Source organism: Prunus mume, linkage group LG8, assembly GCF_029339155.1.
Source record: "Prunus mume cultivar Tortuosa linkage group LG8, ASM2933915v1, whole genome shotgun sequence".
Taxonomy (NCBI): domain Eukaryota; kingdom Viridiplantae; phylum Streptophyta; class Magnoliopsida; order Rosales; family Rosaceae; genus Prunus; species Prunus mume.
Window position 1 is genome coordinate 4,027,546 of NC_142705.1, and position 12,702 is coordinate 4,040,247.

At 36.5% G+C, this 12,702-nt stretch overlaps 1 protein-coding gene and 1 long non-coding RNA gene across 2 annotated transcripts; both read left to right on the top strand.

Annotated features, from left to right (window-relative positions):
• Positions 1 to 5,124: 5,124 nt before the first annotated feature.
• LOC103340779 (uncharacterized) lies at positions 5,125 to 7,428 on the top strand. Its single transcript, XM_008244225.3, has 3 exons — positions 5,125 to 5,672; positions 5,916 to 6,941; positions 7,049 to 7,428. Exons 1-3 carry the CDS (start codon positions 5,362 to 5,364, stop codon positions 7,188 to 7,190), a joined length of 1,479 nt encoding a protein of 492 aa, XP_008242447.2. The 5' UTR covers positions 5,125 to 5,361; the 3' UTR covers positions 7,191 to 7,428.
• A 1,602-nt stretch (positions 7,429 to 9,030) lies between these two features.
• On the top strand, positions 9,031 to 10,707 carry LOC148914536 (uncharacterized). Its single transcript, XR_016122755.1, has 2 exons — positions 9,031 to 9,935; positions 10,382 to 10,707. It is a non-coding gene; the product is annotated as an uncharacterized LOC148914536 (long non-coding RNA).
• The last annotated feature ends 1,995 nt before the right edge of the window (positions 10,708 to 12,702 follow it).

The following is a 12,702-nucleotide window of genomic DNA, read 5'->3' on the forward strand; positions in this document are numbered from 1 at the left end:
ATATCACGCAAAAACTTATCCCACAGATCTCTGTCTTTGTTCCAACCATAGAACGCTTGAAAATTACCCCCTATGATGTTCATCATCTTGTTTATTGTAAATATAATATTGTGATAAATACTTGTAACATATATCACACTGTCACGAGGAGTCAATAGAAAGGGATGAGGCTTCAATTTCTTAACATAGTCTTCATAGCAGAAAATATAAAAATAAACACACAAATGACAAAAAAAAGTGCCCACGAAAACTTCTCATAGAGCTGAATTAAGTTTGACCTTTCCTATATATGAAAACAAATTTTACACAAAAACCTCCATGTTCAAAACAAAAAACAAACAAAAATTATGTTATAAATGAGAAAACATAAGCTAACCTTTGATTGTCGTTGACAATGAGGCAAAAACGTACGAGATATGTGGAGTGGTCCAATAACACCACCTTTGATTAACGAGAGCGAAGCCAAAGAAGATACTGAGTGAAAGAAAGAGATATCCAAGAGGGAGGGAGAGAAGAAGGTAAATTATATAGGAGTTTGAACTAAACCACTTACTCAATTGGCCCTAATCTCGCAAAAAGAGTAACAAACCCAAAAAATCATAAAAAGGGTAAGAATTAAACAAACATGTATCATTGCCTCCGTAGGAATTTGAAAACGGGAAACTAAATAGAATAAAGAGATCAACGCATAGAGCTGTAGAAATTTTGAAAAAGAGAAACTAAAGCTGTCAATACATTGCCAAAAATTTCTCGACTGAATTACATCTTCTTAGAGCAACTCCACCCATTTGCCCTTAGCCATGGCAAGGGGGGAGCTAGGGCAGCCACTATTCACGTGAATAGTGGTTGCCCTTGCAAAATCAGAATTTTGTGTTTCCACCCATTGCCCTAGCTAAGGGCAGTTACTATTCATTTTTTTGTTTTATTCACAATTTTATTTACCTTAATAATTAATTTGGATAATATTTTCGGATAAGATTTACGGGTTCCTACGTGTCAAGACTATTCATAATCGGATAAAATTTCGGGATAAGATTTTTTGGTTCAAATTTCGGATGAATTTCAAAATTCAAATTTCAGATAAATTTTTGGGTTCAAATTTCGAATGAATTTCAAAATTCAAATTTCGGATGAATTTCAAAAATCAAATTTCAGATACATTTGGGTTCAAATTTCGGATGAATTTCAAAATTCAAATTTCAGATAAAATTGGGTTCAAATTTCGGATGAATTTCAAATTTCAGATAAGATTTTCATCCAATCAAATCAAGCCCGTGGCATCTTTATCTTCCCAAATTTTTCTATAAAACAAAAGGCTCACCTCATACCTCTCACACCACATCTTTCAATATTTTCATTTCTTAGAGTTTAGAATTCATACTCCATTCATTCTCAATGGAAGAATATAGGAGATGCTTGGAGAGGCATGAGAGAGAAAGAAAGGAGAGAAACCGTAGAGCCGATGAAATCAATGAGTTGCAGAGGCAAGTTGATGAACAAGTTCTCATAGCAGTTGCAATGGAAGAGGAAGAGAACCAAGGTCGCCGCCGTGGTTCACAAGTCGGCCGTCGCCGGAATGTGGAGACATAGGCATTCTCGGTAAGAATCTTTTGGAAGATTATTTTATCCCAACTGCTTTGTACTCTGATGTTGATTTTCGAAGGCGATTTAGAATGCAACCCCACTTGTTCAATAAAATCATGCATGATATTTGCAATTATGATGCATACTTTGTTCAAAAGTGTGATGCTACTGGGGTTTTGGGCCTTCTGCCGGAGCAAAAGCTTACAGCTGTTATACGCATGTTGGCGTATGAAGCATCTTGATCAGGTGGATGAGGTTGCCCGAATGGGGAAGTCCACTACGTTGGAGGCATTGGTAAGATTTTGTGATGCAGTTGAAAACCTGTACACTAGGGACTACCTGCGTAGACCTACTCCCAGGGACCTCCAACGACTTCTACAAAAGCGAAGCTCGAGGATTTCCAGGAATGATTGGTAGCATCGACTGCATGCATTGGCAATGGAAGAATTGCCCAACTGCCTGGCAAGGTGATTACGGAAATAGGAAAGGCACAAAAAGTATCATCCTGGAAGCCGTTGCTGGCTTCGACACATGGGTTTGGCATGCTTTCTTTGGAGTTGCCGGAGCCCAAAATGACCTCAACGCCCTGGGTCAATCTCCGGTCTTCAACGATGTTTTGAGCGGCTAAGGCCTCAATATTACCTATGAAGTCAACAATACAGTCTACCAGACGGGGTATTATCTAGTTGACGGTATTTACCCAAGGTGGACCACATTTGTCAAATCCATTCCGAATCCCCGATCCCATAAGCAAAAATTATTTGCTACTTATCAAGAAGGATACAGGAAAGATGTCGAAAGGTGTTTTGGCATCCTTCAAGCTCGATGGTTGATTGTCCGAGGTGCGGCCCGTATGTTTGATGAGGAGATCCTCCGGAGCATTATGATGACTTGCATCATCCTCCATAATATGATTGTGGAGGATGAGTACGATTATGATCTGGAGAGGTCTATGAACCGGATCCAATAAACACGGCCTTGACCCGGATTTATGAAAGGCCCATGGGGCCAAATGGAGAACCGTTTGAGCCGGAACCGTTGGTGAGGGACGATCGTATGATGACCCGGATGATAGATCGATATACAGAGATGCAATCTTCGTATATTCATAAAAGCCGTCAACTTGACTTGATAGAGCATTTATGGACGGTGAAAGGGAATGAAGATGAATGATGGAGCATAGATGCTTTGGTTATGTTTTAGGCCTTATGTTTTGGTTGTGTTGTTTAGTATTGCTTATGGTTTGGTTGTGTTGTTTTTTTATTTATTATTGTGCCTTGTTTGTAGTTTTTGTTTTGATTTCAATTATGTTTTGTTTGATGTATGGAATATGTTGAATAAAATTGTCTTTTATTGAAGGCTTTGTTTATTAAATAAAGAAATCCAATACAAGTCATTAAGAATTACTACTACTAAAATAAAAAACATGAAGTACACCAACTTTAATAGAAAACAAGAAAATTAAAAATACATAAAAGGTATGCCAACTAATTTAATGGTTTTGATCATTTAACCAATCCGTGTTGCTAGGCCCATCATCCTGGAAAAGTCTTCTTCTCATAACATCCCTTCGTTCTAGCTTCCAATATTGTTTTGTATCAGGGGACATATGGCTTGTATCCATCGCCATAGTTTCCCGATCCGTCTTCTCCATATCTTTTTTGCGCAAATACTCCTTTTCTCGTGCACACTCGGCTTGAATTGCCACCTCCATATCTTGGCGTTTTTGCTCCAATTCAATTCTTATGCCGTTTTGCCTTGTAATTTCCTCCAAAAACTTTGAATTATGATTGCTTGAATTACCCGTTTTCTTTGCCTTCGCAGCCTTTCGGCCAATGGGCCTCGGTTCCTTTTGGATGGGTGAGTCTTCACTCATAGGGGAATCGAGAGGTGAATCCGATGTCGTTGCATCACGGAGAGGCGTCTCGTTTAACACAACGTCGGGACCCGTTGGAATAATATTGAAGCGTTTGATTTCACCACCTCCCAACATTCATGATGGGTGAATTTTTTTTTGCCACCCCCGGTTGCACCGAACCACATCTGTGCTTGAATGAGCTATTTAACAAAAAAATGGAAATGCAATAACTATTTAAAATATATTGGATATGCAAGTAACAAAATAAAAATAATGGAAATGCAATTAACCTTACAAATAAATTGGAAGTGCAAGAAATATGAAGAAACAATTGGAAATGCAATAAATATTACAACATATTGAAAATGCAAGAAATATTAACAAAATATTTGAAATGCAATAAATATTAACAACATATTGAAAATGCAAGAAATATTAACAAAATATTTCAAATGCAAGAAATATTAACAAAATATTTGAAATGCAAGAAATATTAACAAAATATTGACAATGCAATAAATATTAACAACATATATATATTAGGACATTAAACTTAATGATTACGAAAATTACAAAATACTTACTTCGTTAGTACGATTTTCCCCACTTTTATACAAGTTCATCGCTTTTGCCAAGACATCTCTCCATTTTGCCATCTCTTTGTTGAGAAGTTTCCACCTACTCGACAATGCCATTTCCGTACGAGTGGAGTCCGGAATTTTTTAAAATTCGGCATGAATTTTTTTCCACATATGGAAAAATTTCATCTCATTGCCTGACAAGGGACAATGACAAACTCGGAGCCAAGCCTCACACAAAGAAACATCTTCCATGGTGCTCCACGCCCCTCCAGTTTCAATAGAAGAAGCCATAAAAATAGAAACTAAAATTACAAGGTGAAAGAGATGAAAATGTTGAGTGAAGAGTGAAGAAAATGTTGAGTGAAGAGTGAAAAATATGTTGAGTAATTATAGAAGTAGAATAAAATGTATGAGAATTGGTGTTGAAAGTGAAGGGTATTTATAGGAAAAAAAATCAGAATTTTTTAGGATTTTTTAGTATTTTTTTAAAAAAAAATTTCAATTTTTTTTCATAATTTTATTGTCCAAAAATCGCCAGCCGTTGGATTAACATTTGGAATCAAATCGGACCGCTGGGAGTGCCACGTGGCTTCCACCCGTTGTGGTGGCGTCGACGTCGGACGCGAGTTCAAATTTTTGCGTTGGTGCGTGCATTGCACGCGCAACGAAAAATTTGAATAACGCGCGACGTCGCCACCGTCGTCATGGCGTCACCCCACCGAGTTTTGGACACAGGCGAAAGTTGCCTTGGGCCAGCCGGGTTGGTGGGTCCCACACCCCGGGCTGGGCTTCACTGAGCGATTTTTTGGCTTTTTCCCCCTCCCCTCGGGCTGGGCTGCATGGCTGGCGTCGCTCTTATGAGAAGCAACAAAGATTGAGAATCATGATCGGTGATGGGCCTCGACTCTCTCCTAAAGACGAAGATAAAAGTCCATTAAATTAATGGGATATCAAATAGTAAGTTTCCTGTTTCTTCCTTTAATAACAAAAAACAAAAAAACCAAAAAACCAAAAAAAAAAAAACAGAAAAAAAAAAAATAGTAAGTTTCCTATTTATAGTAGGTTTAGGCTTACTTTTTTTGTTTCTAGGAAGATTTTTTTTGGGTCTGATGTTTCTAGGAAGATTAATTAGTTCGTTATATGAGTAGATGCTTTGCAATTCAGACTTTACGGATATTAATGAAAGCATCCGCTCTTCCATCTTTATATTTCTACAATTTTCAGTGATTTCGAAACTTTCATATCATACCCAACAAAACCCCTTCTGCCGCAGCATCCCCAAACCCTAAATTCCCTTTGGCCTCTCAATTGAACCATTCCAATAGCAAAGGCCCTATCATGGGAGATCGGTATATATCTCAATTTTCCACCACCTTCGCCGCTGAGCTTACCTCGGATCAAGGCCATGCCTTGACGATGGCTTCACGCCAAGATGACCTACTGGGCAAGATATTGGAGATGGAGAAATCTATGGACAAGTTACCGGAGATGGAGAAAACTATGGGCCAACTGTTCGATTTGATGAAATCAATAACGCAGGAGCTTCGCTTACAAGGCCCCGGTCCAGCCACAACGACGACGCCACTTCCACCTTCCACGGTGATTGAGTACCGCAATCCTAACCATGAGGCTGATGATCTTTACCAAAGGTCAGTTCTTAATTCTCATTGTTGTTGTTGTTGCTGCTGTTTTTTTTATAAAATTAATAATTAAAAAAAAAAAGCTTATGAGAGAATTTTGCTTAAGTTTTCTCTCGCTGCTGGATGCATTTCGAATAATTTGCTTGAAATATATAATAACTGGTTTCTACTAGATAAATTCTCACTAGGCAGGGTAGGTCTTTAAAAAAAGATTTGCTTGACTTGTTGTATACATCTCTCTTCTCTGTCCAGCTTGCCCGATAATTGGGAGCATGCATCAATGACGGTAACTCAAGGGGAAGCTAGATCTGTATGTTTACTCGTGTCATCTTATGGGGATGGGATTTACACTAATGGAGTCTATGAAGTGAAATTCAAACACGGAGGAGAAGTCCCGGTAATTAGACATGTTGCCAAGTTCCGAGAGGGTTATTGCCCTCAGGTTGCAAGGGTTTTCAACCACTCCAATTTATACTACTTTGGTGACGACGGTGGATTTATTGTTGACATGGAGACTTGGTCAAAATATTCATCTATGCCTCCTACCCCAGCCCCTAATAATTCACAAGAAACTATTGTGTACGCGTACGACAAGGTTTATTATCTTGCACGTCGATCAAGCCTCCAACCAGTTACGGAGCCCTCCTTCGGGCGATATGATCCTAATCAGAAGGTTTGGGAGCAAATGACTCCTTTTCCATTTTATGATGATTATGACCGCCATATGCGAATAACTGGTTATGCCGTTTGTCATGGCATTATTTTGTTTTCATTGTGTGGCTTGATAAACGGGGATTTTTGCATCGTTGCTTTTAACGTGGGTAGAATGGATTGGAATCGGGTGAAATTTGACACTTCTGCTTGCTGTGCTCCTCCGTTCCGAGGGAGGGCTGTGGTTGTGGGCAAGACTATCTATGCCTTATACGGGGAGGCAGAGATTATAGCATTCTCCTTTAAGATGGAGAAAGGCAGTGATGATGAAATTGCATATTCCCTAAGCCAACTTTTTATATTGCAATGCCTTGAGTTCGCTCGTCCGCTAATGCCATGGTTTGACGATTTGACACAGTGTTTGGTTCATTTGGGGAACCATGACTTTTTCTATGTCCAGACTGGCTGGTGCGATTCACATCTCAAGGTTCAATATCTTAGTATCACCACGTTTCAAATTGTTGTTGGAGAAGGAGGAGGACATATGATCAAGACCATACATTCAACTGTTCATTCTGTGGATATCAACGGCTCTGAATGGTTCGATCTTGTTTTATGCTTCACACCGTAAGTGTCCCTCACGTTTATTGTGTTTTTATCAATAAGATTTAATTTGTACATTGAAAATTTGTTGCATCTCATATGTAACAATGTTTCTCATTCTTATGAATCAGTGAGTGCGAGGATTATGAACACATAGAAGAGGAGAGTATGGCTAGTATTAGTCAGCCAAGACAAGAAATAACCGCCATGAAGCTGGAAACAGAAGCCATGCTGCATGAAGAAGCGAATGATGATGCGATAATCGGATATTAGAAATTGTGAAATATGAAAATTCAAAAGCATTGGATAGCCACCCACCTAGAAGAAAAAAGTTCCTATAACCTAGTTTAGGTCATTTTAATTTGTCTTTGTTGACTTCCGTTTATTTTAATTTTATGTTTATTATAAGTTTGGCTTCATTCTTCCGAAAGTAAGATGGAAACTGTGGTACTGTGCTAATCTTTTATGGATTAGTTTTCCTCAAGCTGTGACCTGGTTCTATTTTTGCTCATTTTTTTTTTTTTTTTGGTGGTACAATAATCTTTATCCTTTATGTATCATAACTATATGAAGTTTCTCTCATCTCATGGAATGGTCAACGTTGTTCTGGATGTTTAGATCGGAATTGCTTTTGTTGGATCGGACCTATAGTCCAGATATTATTTTTATTATGGAAACCAAATTGTCCTCAAGATCTTTCGATGTTAAATTTACTACTTTTGGTTTTAATAGGTTTATAGAGATTCCACCTGATGGTGTGGCTGGTTGAATGATTCTAACTTCGAATGACAATAATGTTCAAGTTGGTATTCACTACATGAATGATCGTTTCTTGTTACCTTCTGTGTTTGATTCTGGGATTGGATAGACCTTTTTTTGTTTGTTGGCTTTATATGTTTCCTCAAAAAGATGAACAAAGTCTTATTTGGAACATTTTATTGGTACACCTTTATTCGTGTAGTGTATGTGAGTTTAGTATGTTATCGCCCCTCTCAATAGGAAAGGTCCCGAAAAAAACAAAACATCCTTTCTTACATGAAAAATTAGGCGGATCTAATGTTGTCACTAGATACATGTTGAACTTTCAAGACTTTATTCACTCTGCCGGACTCATTGAAGTAGCTTCGAAAGGTAATTCTTTTACCTGGACTAGTAATCAACAACTGGAAAACCATATTGATCGAGCTTTCTGCTCGCAGGATTTTCTTAGAATGTACACTATTGCTTTCTTGATGTCCTTCCCATTTGTGGTTCGGACCATAGTCCAATAATATTCATTCTCTCTGAGAATGTTTTTGTTTTTTGTTTTTTGTTTTAAAAATTATAAAAATTATTATTTTAAAGAAATATTCATACTACATATTAATTATTTATTAATGTGGCTTTTCTTTATTTAATATTTATTATGAAGACTTAAATGTTATAAAATCTTAAGCCTAGTATGAGATTATTCCTTTAGGTGAAAGATGGTACCATTCTTGTTTTCCATGTATATAGGCTTGGAATTGAGTTTTAATCAAATCATCATTGCCATGTCACCTTGCATAGTAGTAACAAGTGGTGTTGTGATATCATTGCCCAAAAAGGGATGAGTCTCATTATTCCCTTACTTTTCTATCATATTTTTCGGTGGTGGTGTTGTGATAGCATTTACCAAAGTGGAATGAGTCACATTATTCCCTTACTTTTCTATCTTATTATTTGATTGCATCTGTAGCCTCTCCTATAAGTATCATCCATCCTTACTTCAATCATTCATTCCAATTATTTAGAATAGATTTCTACCATGAAGTAGTGTTTGAGAGAGAGAGAGAGAGAGAGAGAGAGAGAGATAAATGTATCCGAAGGATAAATGTACCAGAAAGGGGAAATAGGGCAGTGAGGCCAATAGGTGTCACGAACTGGGTCCACTTTGTGAAGGATAACCAAGATATGAAGTAATGTTGTAAAATGATTTGGATTGTGTATATTTTTATGATATTTTCTAAGAAAAATTAGTATTAGACATAACTATCTTTTACTAATTAGTATTTGAGACAAACAATATTTTTACCTAGGAATGAAATTTTGTTTTGGATTTAGCCAAAGAGGAGGCTCAGGATTGGCGCCGAGTACAATGACTAGTCAACCCTATTTGATCTCATTTTGGTTCGTCAAAACCCTATTTGAACCCTAATAATGATTTGCTTCTTGTTGCGATTGTTGTGTTTTAGTATAGGGTTTCAAAAATTGGGGCTTGGATTAGGTTAGGTTTTCCGAATTAGATGTTTCCTATGATGATTTGATTGGTGATGCTACGATTAAATTCATTTAGCATTCTATTATGTCTATGTTTGTTTAGAAATTACAGTAATTGAATTGGTTTTTTGTGTGCGGGTGTGTGGAAAATTTGGGGTTGTAATAGATTTTGAAGGTTTTTATTCAGTTTGGGTGGATTTATATTCGATTTGAGTATGATTGATTGTATTTGTCTGTAATATTTGGTATGGGGGTATGTGGGTTAAATTTATTTATTTTTCTCTCTGTCTCTGTTTTTCGTTTCTGCTTGCCGGCTTGCATCATTATATTTCTTTATTTTTCAGTAGGGGTACATTAGCCTTGCAAATTACCCACCAAATGCTTGATTAAATGCCTCGATGAGGTTGAGCAGTGCAACAAGAGCACAAAACGTTTAATCAAATGCTTCATTAAAAATCATTTGTTAGATGGTCCTACTTGATGATTTCAATAGCCTGATTAACTAGTTTCATACACTAATTGTTTTTTATTTTTTAATGGATATCATATGCAGCTTTGAAGGGCAGGCTATGGCAGCTTTGAAGCGATGCGAGGAAAAAGATGTGTATTGAGGTTTGGGTCAAAAGGTCCCCATCTTATAGAGGCATGATATATATTGGGATTGGGTATGATTGATTGTGTTTGTTTGTAGTTATTTGGATATGATCTGGCGTTTGCAGCTGCAAATTCATTACACCTTGAGTTCTATATATGGAAAAAGTGTGGGGAATTGCCAGAGAGGTATTCTGCTTTTCAAAATCCTTTTTTGAAATATATTAGTCTGTACTATGTAGGTAACTATTGACTTGTTTCTTAGTTTATGGAGCTGCTTCCTATTGCTGCAGCATTTCTTTTCATAAGGGAAGAATAGAAAATTGTCTAATATGAACTGTAATCATAGATACTTGTTGGACCATTGAATTCATGTATGTTGTAACATCCCGTCCCGAAATTTAATTTAATTTTCAAAATTCTAAAGTGAAAGGACGACTTTAATAATAGGGTTCTTTGGTATGTGAGACTTTGTGATCAAATATATGTATGCATGTATGTCAGGCAATGATCTAATCTTATTATAAAGCTCACTTACTATGCATTTGTCTTGATTTGGAAATGGATGATGTCATCACTGTCATATGATATTTTGCAATACTATTTAAGCTTTAATTCAGTGAAATTTTATACAGGTTCTGCATTGTAGTTTTACACAAACTACATTGCAGTTTTGGTAATTACAATTGGATTTTTGCTCTTTCCTTGGCCTTCAACCTCACTAATTTGAAGAGTAGAGGCTACCTAGATGAGGAATTGGGTGGGCAAGAGAAGAGTAAAACCACTCAAGAGCAAGGCAACTCAAAATTGGACATTGCCCAATATGAAGCTCTTCTCAAAGATGGAGACCAAGTCACTTATATTCTTGTAATATTTCATACTTATCATGTTGAGTGGTTTATGTAATGTGATCTAAAAGTTCTTATTTTATGATAAATGTGAAAATCATGGATTTATTCTATTTACAAATCTCTCTCTATTTTCAAATCAATCATGTCTAATTTGTGCAATATTTCACCAAATATATATTTTTTGGAGTTTTTGTGAAGTGCGTATTATTCAGTGACATGGTATCCGAAGGATAAATGTACCAAACGGGGAAATAGGGTAGTGAGACCAATAATGGTCACGTGCTGGGTACAATTTGTGAAGGATAACCAAGATATGAAGTCATGATGTAAAATGATTTGGATTATGTATCTTTTTATGATATTATGTAGAGTGTAAAATGACATTGCTTGACTAGCATATAACATAATTTACTCACTGAGCGGTGGTTTGCTCATCCCTCGCCTATTTTTTTTTTTTTTTTCAGATCAATTAATAGGCAAGAAAAAGATGAAAATAAAGAAGTCGGATTAGTTTAGAGTGATAAAGTTTTTTTTATTTTTTATTTTTATATCTTGTACACTTGTAAGTATATATATATATATATATTAATTGGGTTTATGCTTTTCCTTTAATTTAATATAGTTCATCCTGCTTGTGTAAGTAATCTTGAGGAATTTAAGAGTTGCGGAATATCCTTTTGGCACTTGCATTGATTTTAGAGCAGACATATTTTGGGTAAAAGGATAGCTACACTAAGCAGCCGTCACTTCACGAATTCTGAAATTCTTGAGGGTACACTGTAGCTCTGCATTTTAGGTGTGTGAGGTCATGATTTTTGAAATAACGTTTTCCAATTGGTGTGTGAGGTCATGATACAAAGTAACTCATGTCAAAAGACACCAAAAAAAACTAAAAAAAAAAACAAAACAAAAAACAAACAAACAATTAGAGTACGCATTAAAGTATCTTATACAAATGGATGTTATCTAGTTTCAGTAGTCTAAGAAACTTCTTCTAAGCTATGATCACCAAAAACATGCCTCATCCACTGCCAATCTAATTGACAAGATGAATCCTATCAAAAAAATCAACCCAGCGTGTTCTGAAAATAGTGTCCACGTGCTCGATATTGATACCTTCCTTCTTATCACTATATTGTCTATAATGCTAATAGGTATTTCGCAGGAACCTTAAAAGCTCTGACGGGAGATCAGAATATGATTTACCTTTACCAGTCTCAAGTATCTTACACAAAAACGGCTCCAGCTTATGTCTGTCTCTAGTCCAACCTCGGAACACCTTAAAATCATCATTGTGGTTCAACTTATTCTCCACGTAAAACTTATATATCATCATAATAAATACCGACAATATGTTTCACCCTTTCATAAGGAGTTAATAAAAAGGGGTGCTTCTTCAATTTCTCAACATATTTTCCATAGCTGAAAAGACCAAAAAAAAAAAAAAAAACTCATTAACACACAAGTAACAACATATACTCCACACACACACACACACAGAGTTCAAAAGAACTTACCCATATAATTTTGCAAGATCGTCAAAACATTTAAGAAAACTATCACGCTCAGGCCATTTACTATGTCCCATTGTCAGCAACTTCTTCAGAGTGTCCCTTAAATCTTTGAAATCTTGGATTTTCCTTGAATGTTGATCTTGTACTCTAAGGCTCTTCAAACAACCACCGATGTTACATAGTGTCACTTGTTCCCCAACAACAACATACTTACCAGATACCTTCAACGAGCCATGGAAGAGCCCACAATCATGAATGTAAGCAATTGCCTCTATTAATTCCCTGTCAAATCATGAAATACATTAGTTAACTAAACCATAAATTTATAGCACTATAACAAAAATACTATTCCGCTCACCGTATAGTACCACGCCAGAAATCAGATAAGCACTTATTTCCAACATTGAAGTTCAACTTGTCAGGATCACTAATTTCTTTGTTTTGTAATTTGGCCAACCATTCAGTGAGTGTGTTATCAAACTTTTCATAACACAAGCTCCACCAACCTTTCACCATCTTTCTTTCAGCCTCACTGCATAATTCACCATTGAATGATTTCTGTTTGCAAAATGTATACATCCATGGGCGGAG